Source organism: Rhipicephalus microplus, chromosome 1 (genome assembly GCF_043290135.1).
Source record: "Rhipicephalus microplus isolate Deutch F79 chromosome 1, USDA_Rmic, whole genome shotgun sequence".
Taxonomy (NCBI): domain Eukaryota; kingdom Metazoa; phylum Arthropoda; class Arachnida; order Ixodida; family Ixodidae; genus Rhipicephalus; species Rhipicephalus microplus.
The window spans coordinates 29476297-29492261 of record NC_134700.1 but is presented as its reverse complement, the minus strand read 5'-3'; the positions used below and the strand labels follow the sequence as shown (position 1 = coordinate 29492261).

Here is a 15965-nt window from a genome sequence, read left to right as displayed (position 1 = left end):
GAAAGAGGCAGGAAGCGTACTGTACCCTGCGGTGGTGTTTTAAGCGGCAGGGCTCATGGGTGCGGTGTAAGAAATTCGGACAATGCACAACTTTGAGAAGGTCGGAGAACTGTACTACCGAATCAAGATACACACCAGAGAAAAGACGCAACAGCTAGCTGTATCGTGGGGCTTGCGAGGAAAATTCCTCAATCGTGCACATGCTGGTTCAGAACGCCATCGACGCGTGAAAAAGGGGATCGGGACAGTGTCAGCAGATAGGCTCTGGTGGCCGTGTATGCCAAGTGACATCAAGTTCTTTGTGAGGGTTTGGGGAAGGCGTTACAGGCGCAGGGAAAATTTTCAACAGAGTGATGATGCAGGCGACCCGGTAGTGACACTTTATCAATAGTCAATTTTTTTTCAGTGAGACACTGACGTGTGACCGTTTCTTAGCGACACATAAAGGAATATGTGCGTTGGTGTAAGCCGTTGCGGTGTGAAACAATGAGTTGAAAAGTGCCGAGACGTCAAGTGTTGTGCCGTGAAGTGGAGAGTGATGCAGCTAAGTGTGGTGCGATGCAGTAAAGCACCTGGCGGAAGTGGTGCCGAAAGTTAGTGGTGCGAAAACTCTGAAATAGGCTGAGCTATTGTCACGATGAGTAAAGTGATCTAAAGGAGAGGAAAAAATAAGGCGTTTGAAAACAAGTGCATAATATCGAAGAGGCAAGAAAAGAGAAAAAAAAAGGTCATGAACAAAGCGCGCGGCGACGCCATATAGGAAGAGCTCGGCAAGTGCAGATCACGTGAGGGTGAAGGCAGCATTCCAGGAGCCGGCAGCAGCTGATGTTCTGCCTTGTTCTTGCCCAAATGTTTTACGCAAGCGTTTGCCTCGGTGAGCTGCTCTCAAAACTACATCTGCTGTGGCTGCTCAGCCTGCACGTCTCCGCTCAGCACAGACTCGGCATGTCGTCATCACGCTAAAATTGGTGTCCCGACTGACCAGAGGGCACGCTGGAGCCGCAAGTGCGAAAGAGCTAAACGAGCATGGTAACAGACGTTGCACACGAGACTCAGGTTTTTAAAGACGATAGTCTTTCGTGGAATATTCCTACGCATATATTTTGCTCTTTCTGTCTATATGTCGGTGTGCGTGTCTGTCTGTCTGTCTGTTTGTCTGTCTGTTTGTCTGTCTGTCTGTGTGTCTGTCTGTTTGTCTGTCTGCGTGTATATGTGTGTGTGTGTCTGTCTGCTTCTGTCACCCGATTCAGTAAAATGGCAAAATTTTGACCCATTCCTAATGGGCCATTCATCTTGATCTGGTTTTCGCGTTCATACGTTAAGACATTGTCAATCAAAAAAATAATAAAACGCATATTTTGGCAACGTCAGTATACAGTGATTAGATAGTCTGTTACATTATTTCTAAAATGCATAGATGTATAATCGTAAAGACAGGAGGGCTTATACGTGGCGCTGGCTACGCAAGGTTATCATAAAAAAAACTGGTGTTTCTTACGCTTCACCAAACTACATGGTACAGCCACCTACCGTGACCTTGAGTTCTAGCAAAACTTCGTTTTCTTTTTCAAGTTACTGCTTTATTGCATCTATATCTCACGCAGCGCCTATTCAATATTTTCTCGTATAGAACGCCAAACGAACAATTTATTCTCAAGACGAAAGATTATCATCGTTAGACGAGCTTTGCCAGCAAAGCACCTAGTTTTGCCACCAACTTTCTTTTATCTCTGGCTGTGTTTGTCTTCATGCGCATGAATTCTATTAAAAGGAGTAGTGAGATTTAGTGGATATGATCGGCCTCTCAGATTTATTTCACCTTACCCTATGAGCAAACCGGGCACGAGAATATGCGTGACAGTCATTCATGTGTCAAGTAAGCGTCTATTATTAACTGCGAAGCATTTCTTTCAGTACTGCAGGGGCTTTGAGCCCCTATGTTTATACCTATCTATCTAGCCGCCTATGTCTGGATGCTCTCGTGTTCACCCTCTGAACTTGTGTAACCTAAACTACTATGGGAGGGTAAGATTAATTGACGAATACGACTCGCTGGGTATAACATGAATAATGTCACAATTCCATAGCGTACGTTGTCAAACACTTTCTGCTTGACAGTTGCACTTAACTACGGGCGGGTATGTACCACTGGTTTGTGGCTGTGTGCCCCTGGTGATTGACACTTCTTATCTACCCAGGAATAGCGAGGACTCTCATGGTTAATTTTAACGCGTGAGCGTTAAGAAAACGCTCTCATTTGCCTGCATTCTCCCGACAATTGTAGAAAAAAACGTGAAGGTTCCGCAGATATCGAACTCCAGCATTCCGCGTGACAATCGAGTATTCTAGCTGTAACGCTGTAACATAGGGTTAACGACAATCATAGGCAAGCGCCGTGCATTGAAGCTTATTTATATCGCAGTGTTCAAGGTCACCATTCTCATCAAGGGCCACCATTCCACATCTCAGCTCACCACTTCTAGTATCGTTACTATCCATGTTGCTGTTGGCATCGTTACGCAACAGTAAACATGCGACTGTTTAACATTAGTCTGTGAGCATAATATGTGTACATGTCTTAGGCGTCATTTCATAACATCTCACTTAATGAAAAAAGTCAAACACAGTCCCCTTCCGTCCGCATGCTTCGCATAACATTGATTCCCAAGGAATGTAGAATCTGCCAATTTTTTTTATAACCCAAAGAAACGCGATGTGTAAGTGTGTTCACTTGATGATGAAATTCCAGTTTTGGGACGTTATGAAAGAAAGTGTTGTTATTAAGCAGTAGTTGGAAGAACGCGCTTGTGTTATTACCTCTGTATATCGGTTCTTGTCTGCAGGTGCTCAAGTGTTCTGCTAATACTAACAGTTGTTTCATGTGTCTTTACCTTATGGAGAACGTCTGTACACGCATCCTAATTGGTGTTTGCTGCCAGTGTATTGAGTGTCGTCTTATATCTGCCCCACTGACAGAGATAAGATGACACTCAAGAATATACTGAAAAGCAGCAAGCGATTACATGTATATGATAGCATAGCAAGGAGTGGGAAAGGGTGAAACATCAATAAAACCAGGACCAAATTGGTGCCCGCAAGCTCTTCTGTGTTGCAGCTTCGAAGCGTGACTTGGTGCAATCTGCGCTAATAATTTATGAATTTCTGCTCTTCAGCACTATGGAGGTAGTAAGCAACTTACCTTGAGCTTGCTTCGCGAAATCTTGCTGATGAGGTCCTCGTGCTTTGGAAGCTTCGTCACCAGGCGTCCCTGAGCCGACACTGCCAGCGCACCGACCAATACGTGTGTGCACAGTGTGTCGTCGAGCACATCAGGATTCAGCTCTGATGACCAATCTGTGGCGCCACCTCTCCGCGGAAGCAGATAGTAGCAGACCCGTTTCATCTCGTAGTAGCGGTGCCTGCGGTCTGCGTCACAGGGGCCGGAAAGAAGTAACAAACGCAGCATGGGTATCCATTCCTCATGTTGATATGCCGCTCAAGATCATCAATATGAAGTGCACTCGAGGAGCGACCTAGGGGATTCGCTGTTTGTATTTCGCATGAAATGAAGACACCACTCCCTTTATATCATGCGAGAAAGATATCATTTTGTTACCGTAGAGAATACATATGCCTTTGTGCGGTCTACTATATATTACTTATCTCTCCTTCTTTCGAAAGCTTCTTTCAGGTTTCGAATTTTGATTTTTACCGTTCACCGTGCCTTTAGCGTGCTCCAGATGGCGGAGCCCTGCTGGGTGAATTTTGCTGCCAGCTGGCCTCACACAGGTCGTTGCCTGCTGTGTGAGCAGATGGCCCCCGGGAGTTGTCGCCCTGTCTCCACCCCAGAACCACCCAGCCGATATAGATTCTTTGGTCGGTCTATTGATCTAAAGGTAGACCCGAGCTGCTGCACTGAGGCAGGCTGCTCCCAGCAAGTACCCTAGCAGCTAGAGCGAATGCTGCTGATTTGACGGGTGATTCAATTCAGGGTAACGCATTCGCACTATAGCCTGCACCATCCCAGCTAGTGTGTTGAGCCGGCAATTCCGCCTGCCCTACGCTGTGTGCTCCATTACGACAGATTAAGTTGGTCGCCAACTGGACGTTGGTGTCCTGGCTGCGGACTTTCCTTAGCAACCAACGGTTGTGCTCTTTTGGTGCTACTTCAAGGATGTTTTTCTATACTGTTGCTCTGCCACTCGAAACTAGCGTTCACGGGCCTCATGTACGACCGGCGAGCTCTGCTAACAGGAATCTTGCTGAGGTTCTAGCTCTCTGCATTAGCGGCCGCGAGGGTTTTTATCTTATTTCACTGAATGACGCCACAAGCCATCGGTAACGAACACGCGGTCACCCTCACCGCAAACATGGCCATCCCTTTAGTGTGCCGCTGACATGAGCAGTAAGTCTGTCTGATTTGACCGGGCAATGCTAAACTGATAACCATCCAACCTGTACGCCAGAGTGACCAACTGCAAATTTCAAAGCCACTCTTGGAGGGTGGTATCCCCATGCTGGAGAGCAGAACGCTTCTTCTCCTGCGCACTAATTTCTTGTGATAGGCGGCTTGCTAGTGCGCTAAAGACGCTCCCCCTGCAAATTTTGCGGCGACTCCGAGGCCCTTGAACACCTTCGCTGTGAATGCGCAGCATTACCGTAGGTACGCGGAAATGTCACCACTGCCTACCAAGCAACTGGGCGTATGTGCTACGAACACAAACGAACCGCCTTCTGTCACTATACCATATGAGGTTTTTGAGGTGACTATGATAACCACGTGCCATTGAACACCCAGAAGATGCTGGGCTGACTTGACTAACTACCTCGCATATATTTACAAGGCAACCTCGCTATTTCTCTTTTAACAGCGAAGCCATTCTTGGTCGCGGTTTTCATGCCGGGGTACCATGGTAGTGGGATTCAGCGATAGAAAGTGGGTAAATCACACAACGAATATGTGCCACTCCACCCAGTATTCCCTACCCAAGCAACTTACCACTACGCTCACCTCTCGCATTACTGTCACTGCTCACGACTACACCGATGACTGCTCTCGCCACTTTTCCCACTCTGTGCGACAATGCTAGCACTTGATTCTCCCTTTATCGCACTTCATTCCGCTTCTCTCAACCCCGCTGCGTGCCACTAGCTTCGCTGTTTGATTAGTGACAGTCAAGCGGAGCTAACTGAATTTGTCGTCTGCTATCCTGTTTGTTTCTCAAGTCCTTTACCCCTGTGGCTGCGACGTGAAAAGCAGTGTAAAAGCAATCAAGATGACGAAAATGCGTTCACGACTCGTTCGGGCCTGTAGGTTGGTTGCTTTCACGAGGTGCTGAGGTGCTACCTGGCTTCGACGTTCATCACTTCCGAAGGAAATCTTTTTCGTGCAGAGATCTCACGTATGAATTGTTCACCATGGCACCCACCCATTGTACGATCTTTTTAGCGAAGGGGGACGGAGCGATAGGGCAATTATAGCTATACAGAAGCTGCACGTATGGCCTCTTGGTCTTGGTCTGGCGGGCAAGGTCATTCACTGCGTTAATGACTACTTGGCTTTTGTTGACTGGTAGGATTGAAAAAAATAGTAAACATTTTGACGGTGTTCAAGAAAGAGAGAGCAAGTTCAGGTAGCTGCATTCACGAGATACCCTCCTATGGTATACGCTGCAGTACTTCAAACTTCACTTGAGTGACTTGTTGGGCGAGTTGGTTCATTCTTACGATATACTTAGCACAAGATTCAAGACGAGAGAAGTATTGCGCTTGTCCTTCTATCGTCTTGGTATTTGCGCTAACGCAGAACTGCGATTCAGCCTAGTTGAAACATGTTCATCTTGAAATAGTTGCCCTAATACACATTCAGCGCTGCATTGCGACAAGGGCCTAAGTTCGCCTTATTTTAGAAACACGCTTCGAATATAGACAGCAGAACTGAAGTTTAAGAGAAATAATGGAAGCCTATCACATTGACAGGCTGAAAAGAAAATGTGTAAGGCACCCTTCGGTTGCCTTCCTTGAGAAGGAAACTTCGCTCTTGTCAGCTGTTCAGTGAGTTGTGCTCACTTATCATTATAAGTTGTGCTATGTGCGCAGTTCAAATGCTTTGACCGGATTGCGTTGATGTGAGGGTTTTTTAAAAGAACGTTTTCAAATATAAACCAGATATTAGATTACGTCCCTTCGTTTGTCGCTTCTGTGTCCCTGTGTGCCCACGCGCAAATGTTCTAAGATGTATTTGTGCTAATTCCAACGAAAGGCTGAACCGTCATTTAGATATTCTTTCCCTGAGGAGATATTCTGTTTTTGCGAACCAATAAAGTTCGCAAAAATGTTGAGTCATCTTCCAGTCTGATTCCTCAATACTTCTGAAAAACAGCATAGCGAATTAGTGAATGCAGTCTCAGCCGCACCTGTTGATCCAAAGCATTTGCGAACAAGCTGCAAAACTTCGTCATAGAGGTTACCTTGATGTTGTAATAGTAGCTACCAACGAACGTAGTCTAAAGATGTTATAGCAAGTGGCAAGTTGGCACCAGAGCAGAAAAAGTGAAGAAGACAAACGCTTTCAGTGGTCCCATACATTTCCACAGTGCTCCACCACTTTAGGCGGCAGAAAGCCATAACGCCAGCTTGGTTTGAAATGTTAAGCATATTTTCGCGTACTACAGGTACTTCTATCTATCTATCTATCTATCTATCTATCTATCTATCTATCTATCTATCTATCTATCTATCTATTTGAGCAAATAACACCCCCTTAATTAAGGGTAAAGCAAAACTACTATGAAAGGACAATATGAGTTTATGAATACGACTGTCTTATCTTGACATAAATATTGTGACAAACCTTTGGCACACGCCAGCAAAGCCTTTCCACCAGACACGTGTGGCACTTATCTACATACCAAGGGCGAATATGTGGACAAGCATGTGGGTGTGTGCCCCAGGTGATATACAGTTTTTACAGCCCTGAATGCTCGTTTCAGTGTTTAGAGCGGCACTTTCATTAGAAGCTGTATGCGGTGTTTTGAGCACAGCTTCAGCACTCTTCTTGCAGACGACGTTCGTGAATGTGGCGAGTAACCAGGTGTGAAATATGGCCTATGTTGCCTGTGTTCGCTCTTAGTTCTTAAACCATGTGCGAGTGGCATCTCCTAATGCAAAGTTCACATGTTGAAGCTTATCTTCGTTGGTCCAGGCATTGAAAACGTCAGCTCGACCGTATGACTTGAGCCAGCTTTCGGGGTCTTCAATTGACCACCCGAGGAAGGTTGATGGCTTCTTGGTCTGCCGGAGAAGCATTCGGGCAGGCTGCACAGGGGCGATAATCTTTGCTGCTGTCGATGTGGGGATCTGAGGTGTTTTTCAGGAAGGGGCCGTACTCTGGCTGCAGTCCTCTCTGCTTGCAGCCTATTCACTACTTGTGATTGGCGTCAATGTCTTCTTTGCCACTCGGGAGGGGTTTGTGGCGTCACGGGCGCGTCTGGAACATGAAAGAAACAGCCCCTAGACTTCTAAGAACCTCCAGGTTCAGCCTTCCGAAGGGGGATGAAAACAATTTACCCCGTCGCAGCTTAAGAAAAAACATAATCCTTCAATCCTGCCCTTATGAACGCGAAAAATAAATGCGCTAGAGGCATCGTAGTAAGCGCAATACTTAAAGCAAGGAGAACCAACGTTTTCGCAAAAAAAAACTGCTCTTCTCTACACAATTGAAAGATAAGACTGAAAGATAGGACTGTTGTGCGTAGCACTTAATAGCACTAAATTTAGTGTTTAGCTATCGTGGCACAAAAAATATCCAGCGTGCACATTCGACATTATCGACCTGCCGTGTAACTTCTACTCTGGATTCTCTTATCGGTGATGAAGCGGAAAGCCTGCGACGCTGCTGCTCGGAATCTGTGGCGTACATGCGCAGGCTGTTTTCCTTCAATGGTTGGCGAGGTACTCGGCATTGCGTTTTCTTTCAATCATTTTTTATTCACTCATGCAAGTCACTGTACACTATTAAAAATGAAGTGACGTTCTTTTCATTTAGAGAAAAATGGTGATGTCCCCAATGATCATCCTTAAATGCAGAAACGATGCTCCCTTTTGCCTTGGAGAAACTGTATCTCCCCTTCAGAAACAAGATGGCTGGCCCCGGGTTACCAAAGGGAGTAGGCCTTGCTAATGCGTTCACCCTCGACTGATAAGGAGTACACGGCACTAACATTTGCAGGAAATGGTCCTGCTGAGCTTGATTTTGAATGAAATTATTATAAAAACAAGCAGACAAACCTGTGGTGTTGAAAACATCGCGAAACAGAACAACAGAGCTAGTAGGTTTCATTCGGCAAGCGAGACGACGTTCACTTTGAAAGATACAGATACTACGGAGTTCTCTCAGGCTGAGTGCATCCAAGGCTTGCTGTATTTATTTGTCGCAAATTCACATAGTGTAGCGGTGTTATCGACGCATTTACGGGGTCGCAGGCCACGAGATGTGCCTTCAAACCGTAGACTCGGTCTTAGCGAAATCATTCCGGCTCGGCAGTGCAGTTTCGATAGATAGATGTTCAACGTTATGTATTTAGCTGGAGGTGTGATAGCGTCACATACGTGAAGTAGGCGGTAGCTAGCACCACCTGAAGGGACTGAATTATACCAAAAGAAGTATTACCTGTGGCGACGTACGTTGACGCTACCACACGGTTACAAAGCGGATAGTTGGTGAATGAGCCCATGGAGCCCATTCCATGATTACTCACCACTGGCACCGGACGCCTAATATATATGTATATACGTTGAAGCAATGCATTTAACCACACATGCACATAAAGATAAATAGTACACATACTTGCATAGAAAGTGAACCCAACGAAGTACAGTACAATCAACGATTCGGCACAACCACACGCACTTGGACGTGTTTACTCGCACCCTTCTCAAAAAACGCGCAAGCTTATACAGCAATGAATTTTTATTGACTATAGTGGCACAAGTCACAAGTACACTTTGGTCAACTTTTTTACGTTTCGTTGCCGTACCACCACATGCGCACACATAAATATATTGTATATGATTCCTAGGCAATCGGATGTTTATGAACGGTTCCACAATGATGAACAAAATACTTCCTAAAGCTTATAAGGTTTCCGAAAAAAAAATGACCCTAAAGCCATGCATGCACTGCCAACGACGTTCCGATGGCTGCGCCATCTCTTGATCACTGCCACATATATTTTTTTCTCTTGAAGTCTCCGAAGAGGCGAACGCTTGCCGCGCGCATGCCATTTCGAAGGTCACGTCTTTTTTTGTTGTTGTTCTTGCACTTGTTACTCGGAGAGGGCGCAGCATGCAGGCCTGACCTAAAACCTTTTGATCTCTGGAAATTACCGCAGAGTGTACTAGAAGTATTGAGTGGCGTGACCACGTATCGCCACTTGATGCCCTCCGCGTTGCCCGTAGTGGCGGCGCTTCAGTCGAATAGTACTGAAAGAGCCGCGCGCCTGGCGCAGGAACTGGTGTGCGCTTCGGCGTCTCCGGTACGCTTTTTTGAGGCAGATTTCTTCGTACCTTCCCATCACTCATGTCTAGTACATGATGTCATAATCTCTTAAGTATGACATGCCAATCTTCTGAATTTGAGCTCCATAAACGTCCTTCTTCAAGATCAAAAATTAGAGGGCGTGTCTTATTTTGATTTCTCAACTCTTTCTTCATTGAGCAGGCGTCTGCAATATCACGAATAACTGAGTCGGTTTATGGGAAGTTAGCAGCGTTCAGAAAGCTGTGAGAAGAAAAAAATACCGTGTCAAACGCACGCAGAACCAGGAGGCCGTAAATAGAGACGGGAGAGGACAGGAATCTGAACCCCCTGCATCACAAAATGTTTTCGTAAATAAACTTTTCAAGGCATATTAAAATATTTACACATATTCACAGTGACCACCAATTGCCAAAGTTAGGCGTTCTGCTGCACCCCCCCCCCCCAAAGAATACTGGGTAGCCCTGCGCCAAACGTTTATAGTTGCCGAAGCTGAATATAGCGTGCCTCTGTATTAATGCGCACTGTAAATTTCCCCTTTTCGACAGTATGAGGTCTGAAAACGAGATCAATCAAGTCTAACGTAGTCGGACAAAGAATGCATGGCGCACAAAAATAGCGGCTGTTCTAAGGCCGCTATTGTATGTGTTCGTGTGTGTGTGTGTGGGTGTGTGTTTGTGTATGTGTGTCTTTACTGTGTACATATGCAAGTTATATTTCTCGAAGCAAAATGCCCTAACGCCTGCCTACAGTTTTCTCAATTAATGAAAGAACTACACCTATATAATTAAACATCGTCATAAATTTGCTCGCTTGCAACGGCGTTACGCCACTAGAATATTAGGAAAGCAGCACAATATAAACTTTCAATACAAAATGAGAACTGGATATAGTGAATGTTTAGGATAACCTTTTTCGCGTAGAGTTCTTGACTAAGAGGTACAGGCGTTCTTTCAGCTGGGCTGCCTGGCTCATCCTCCTGGAACTTGCATAAATGAAGCCAAGTGAGCGCAAAAGCATGCGGTTAAAACAAGAAAGCCTTTGCGAAAGCATTATTTATTATTTTCGGCAAAACTGGCGTGATAAAAATAAGTTGTAACCAATAGAAATGTTTCGGCAACACTACTTATAATCGGGTTCCTTATGCAACAATCAAGCGCTTGTGGACTTATATGAAGAACAGTACTCTGAATATAGAAACTGCTGAACAAACGAGCGCATGAATTATTCGTGGTTTTCATACTTCTCTCTCTGTAGTTCGCCAGTAGCCGCTTATAATGTAGCGCAGTTTAATGCACTGCTTGAGTGAAAAGCTAGGCGGATCCATGCAAAGTCTAATTGTACTACACGTTTTTTTTGTTTTTTTTTTGTCGTCAGGCTGTTGAAACACAGAATGTCTTGACGAAATTCCTGCGTGTCTGCATATTTACTCGCGCACCATTGCGCTTAGCAAGTGTGCATACACTGATGAAGGCTCTGAAACGCCTTGAACGCGCCAAAAAGGAGCAAATACACGCTTTCGCGGGATATTCGCGCGGGCTCCCAAGTCCGACCCTCCTGAGATCTTCAGTACCATGCAACTTTAGCGCCGGCGCTACTGTCACCCGCTGGAGAATCAGCTGAGATACGGCGCGGCCGCCTCGCTCATTCCACTGCCCCCTTCTAGTACACTGTAGTAACGCCATTCACTGTACTCGCTGCGGCATGCTAGACCTCCTTTCTCCCTCCTCGGCGCCCTTTCCGTCCTCCCGGTCTCCTGCACTTTTTCTGCACCATAATTGGTCTTCTTCGCCAGCTGCCCTATGAGTCGCGTGGATCTTGCTCTTTGCTTGTCGATCGCGCCATTTTTCGCCGATGCTTTGCGTAACAAACGTAGCGCGCGCTTTGTTTTTTGTGCATTGTGCGGACGCTGAGCCTTGCTATGCACCATGACTGCAACAACCACAGTAAAAATTGTAACGCACTTTTTATGATACCCCAAGATAAACACGCTGGCTTGTGCAAGCAGCAGTGGCTGAACAACATCAGCCGAAAAACTTCGTCCCGACCAAGAACAGTGTACTTCGCGAGGTAACGCACCTTTATTATTCTTCGTATAAAAGCATCACAGAAGGCTGCATTTGAAATATCCTTTTAGCCTGCTCCTCAATGTACGGGTTTTTTAGGGGCGGTGCTTCTTACGCCGTCGGTCGTATGTCCAGTGTCGTCGTAGTCATCGTAGTACCCGTTGCATTGCTTTGGATGTCGGTAAAAACAGTGTCACAGCATATCCGATGAAGCGTCCGTGCATGCTTCGGTCCCACATACGTACATGAACGTCATGTGGCTTTTATCTTGTTTTAGCACCTAACACATTAGAATAAATAGCAGTACATCAACCGAAGTTAAAAAAACAGAAAAAAATGCGTTTAGGCGGGATTCAAACCTGTGCCACCAAGTCATGCATGCGAGCTGCTGTGTTAGCTTGCTAAGCCATGCCAACACGGCTTGAAGTAGTGTTGTATATAAAAAATGAATGTGCTTATAGGCTATTAGCTCGCCTATAGCATGTACGATATGCGATCGTATTTATTATTGTGTGCATATGTTTTGTGATTGTAACTACGCCACAAGCTTTTCGCATATCTTTTCACTATAGATTGCCGCTCACTCGTGGACGAAAAGTATTTTTACGCTTACACAGGCTTGAGCAGCTGAAGCTTGTTTCCCGGGGGTCTCTTGCAATTGAGTCGGCCACCACACGAATTCAGAGTGATACGCCATTAATCCCTGCATCTAGCTGTGTTCCACTTAGTAGGTCTGTCACTCGATCCCAAATGGAATGCGGGGCGCGACGCTAATGCGCACGACCGTGCATCTCGTAGCGGCGACATCAGCTGATTGCACCGGCCGGCTTACTTCGATTTGCTTCAGAGCAAAGACATAGCATGCTATGAAAGATCGCGTACGGCACTATGTCAAAATGATACTGCTTTGTAGTCATCCTTTGATACATTGAGAACTCTGATACAAATACTGTAGAGCTTTGCGTTTGCGACACGCACCGAACGTAAAACCGCACAACGTCTGTTGTAGAAGAAGTAAAAGGCAAAATACGAAAGAAATAAAATTCGAAAAAACTCTAAACTTTGTAAATTGTTAATTCGAGTAATTGTTTATCAATTTTTTAAATTATCTTACCGGATAACTTACACATTTTTCAGTTTATTGTAGCGTTAGATCTTTTTTTGCAAACAGATATTCGAGTCAAATCCATCCACAGCTAAAGCCACATTTTGCTTGCCGTCTTTGTTTCCGTGGGCATGCCGTTTCCATGCGTCTCTCGTGCGTTCGCTCTGCTACATTCACAAGAAGATGGAAGGTAAAAGCATTAAATTTACGTAAGGAAGCACCGTTCCTTGTTTGTGCGATGTTCAAAGATTGCGTCCTATTCCCGCGGATTTTCGAGTGCGGATCAAGTGCGAGTCATCCAAGGAATCGGGGGAATGTGTGGGTGCTTGAAGGACTCTGATGTGAGGGCTTATTCCTTTGGTCGCTTTCCTCGGGACAGTGCGAAAGAAACTAAAGGTAAGGAGAACACGTTATCATGTAGAATAATTATGTCACTCGTTGCAAGTGTGTGTTGCCGCACTCGAACAAGGCGTCTTGAAACGGCAGCCTTACCCGCCTTTGCCAGTGCGCTTACCGATTCGCTTTGACAACGCGGACACCAGTGCCATGGCGCATCGGTGCGGGCTTATTGGAGCTAATTCGTGACAACTGCGGCAACATGCATGTGAGTGGCGATGGATGTTTTCATATTTATTTATTTTTTATTTATTTATTTACAGTACCTACAGCGCCCGCGAGGGGCATTAGTGTAGAGGGGAGATAACGATTTCGAAATGCAGAAAGGCGACAGTTCATTAACACTGAGTTGAACATAAAAGAAATACAGATACATAATAAAGCATCCAATTGTGACACTCAATAAACATTGACGTGTGTGAAGGTACAGCAGCAAGAAATATATATATATATATATATATATATATATATATATATATATATATATATATATATATATATATAATGCATACGCACACACATATATCTATATACATATATATATACACTCAGATAAAAGCAGGCGGGAAAAAAAAGCTGAAGCGTAGATCGCTAGAGAGATAAAACGAAAGTGTAGGCAACTTTAACGTGTGCTCAGGCTACGATAAAATATGATGTTCCAGCGCAGTGGCGAATGTTTCCCTGGACGCGGATACAATTTCATAAGGTAGTTTGTTGCATTGCTTAATTGATCGCGAAAAAAATGAATATTTAAAAAGGTTAATTTCGGTAGCGAATTCGCGCACTTTAAGGGGGTGATCAGTACGAGCAGATATATACGTAGGCCCCGATATGTAGTTTTCTTTGTGAATATCCGTTAAACCATGAAATATTGCCACGTTCCATTTCTTAAGTTTTTGTTATCATCCCAAAACACCACACGATTTTCAGCGCAAACCGCGTCTGCAGTTTTCGAGAAGGTTCCGGACTGTAGTAGATCATTTCGATAAGATCACGCCAACTGTGCGAACGGTACAGATTGTTCTGGAACCTACGCCACCGCCAGCGGTAACGCTAGAACATTCGACGGCAAGAGTATAAATACCGACGCGCTTCGCCGCTTGTCAGTTGTTGATCGAAAGCCGACGCTCCGTTCGCCGCTATCAGTCCGAGACTGCTATCTGTGCGAGACTACTGCTATAATTGGATTTTCCGTTTACTGGGCACAGGTTCGCCCAAATAAACAGTTAAATCCCAACACGAAGTCTCGTGTCGTTGGCCACGTCAACACCCCTTGACATCTGGTGGAGGTGCTGCTTCGTTCATGTACCGGACGCCCCCGTCAAGCCGTGCACCCAGCCCACGTCGCGGAGAAGACACCGACGCCAACCAGGAGCAGCGAACAAGCCGCCGACAGCAAGGGCTACCACCAGAGTACGGGCTTCTACAAGACAGGGCGCGGAAGACCAAGGTCATGACCACGACTGCAGCGACAATGACAACCGCTGCGTCCCAGCCCACGATGGTCATGCATCAACCCAGGGAACCACCAATTTTCCATGGGTCATCGTTCGAAGACCCGGAGTCCTGGCTAGAAACATACGACCGTGTGGCCGCCCTCAACCACTGGGACCATGACGAAAAGCTGCGTCGTGTGTTCTTCTATTTGGAAGACACCGCAAGGACCTAGCTCGAAAATCGGGAGTCCATGCTCCGAACTTGGGATCCCTACTGAAACGCTCCGTATGCGATGTCCAATAATTCCGTATGTTTCCGTAAGAATCTTACGGAAATATATGGAAAATATATGGGAAACATATGTAATCTTTATGGAAACATATGGAATTATTGGACTCACATACGGAACGTTTCAGTAGGGATGTTTTCTGCGGCACATTCCTGCAAACGTTCGCGAGCGTCGCTCGCGAAGAGAGGGCCGCTGCTTTATTAGAGACCCGGATTCAGCTACCAAATGAAAATGTCGCCATTTTCACAGAAGAAATGACCCGACTATTTCGTCACGCTGATCCAGACATACCTGAGGAGAAAAAAATTCGTTTCCTCATGCGAGGGGTCAAACAGGAGCTCTTCACGGGACTGATGAGAAACCCACCGAAAACCATCCAAGAATTTGTAGCCGAAGCGACCACTATTGAAAAGACCCTGGACTTGCGCACCAGACAGTATAGTCGTCGACTGACTGCACACTGCGCTGCTGATCAAGCCAGTAACTCCGGAGACCTGCGTGAAACGATCCGAGCGATCGTGCGGGAAGAGCTGCGCAAGCTGTTGCCTTCGGCGCAGCCACAAGTGGATTCAATCACCGACATTGTGCGAGAAGAAGTTCGGATCTCGCTTCTAATTCCCCACGCACCGCTGCCCGAGCCGGAAGCTATGAGCTACGCCGCTGCCATGCGCCACAACGCTCCTCCCAATCCACGCCAAAACGCCGCCCCATCGCACTTCCGTCGACAGACGCCACCGCCGCCACCACCCCCACCGACGTCATACCGTTCGCCAGCGGCCCAGTGCAGTGCACCGAAGAAGACTTACGTCAGGCGCACCCCTGACCATCGCCCGCTCTGTTACCACTGTGGCGAGGCCGCACACACATACCGCCGTTGCCAGTACCGACAGATGGGACTGCGTGGCTTCGCCGTCAATGCACCGCGTCCACAGCCAGGAGAACGACCACGTGACATCGCCGACTATCTGACAGGAACTCGGTGGACACCACGAAGCCCTTCGTGTTCGCCATCGCCCAGCCGCCGCACGTCACCGCACCACCGGCAGTACTCTGGCCCAACGCGGGGCCGGTCTCCTAGCCCGTATCCGGGAAACTAAAGGCAGCAACCGGTGGAGGTGCGGTTGCTGTGCGACG

General features: G+C 46.4%; 1 protein-coding gene across 10 annotated transcripts in view; it reads right to left on the bottom strand.

Moving 5' to 3' along the window:
• LOC119178037 (chitinase-like protein 4) overlaps window positions 1-15965 on the bottom strand; it is an 820670-nt gene that overhangs the window by 501801 nt on the left and 302904 nt on the right. For all 10 annotated transcript variants that reach the window (XM_075891613.1, XM_075891595.1, XM_075891598.1 and 7 more), the window contains one exon: window positions 3200-3426. In XM_075891613.1, the coding sequence (XP_075747728.1) occupies window positions 3200-3426 (227 nt within the window). The remainder of the gene's footprint in view (window positions 1-3199; window positions 3427-15965) is intronic.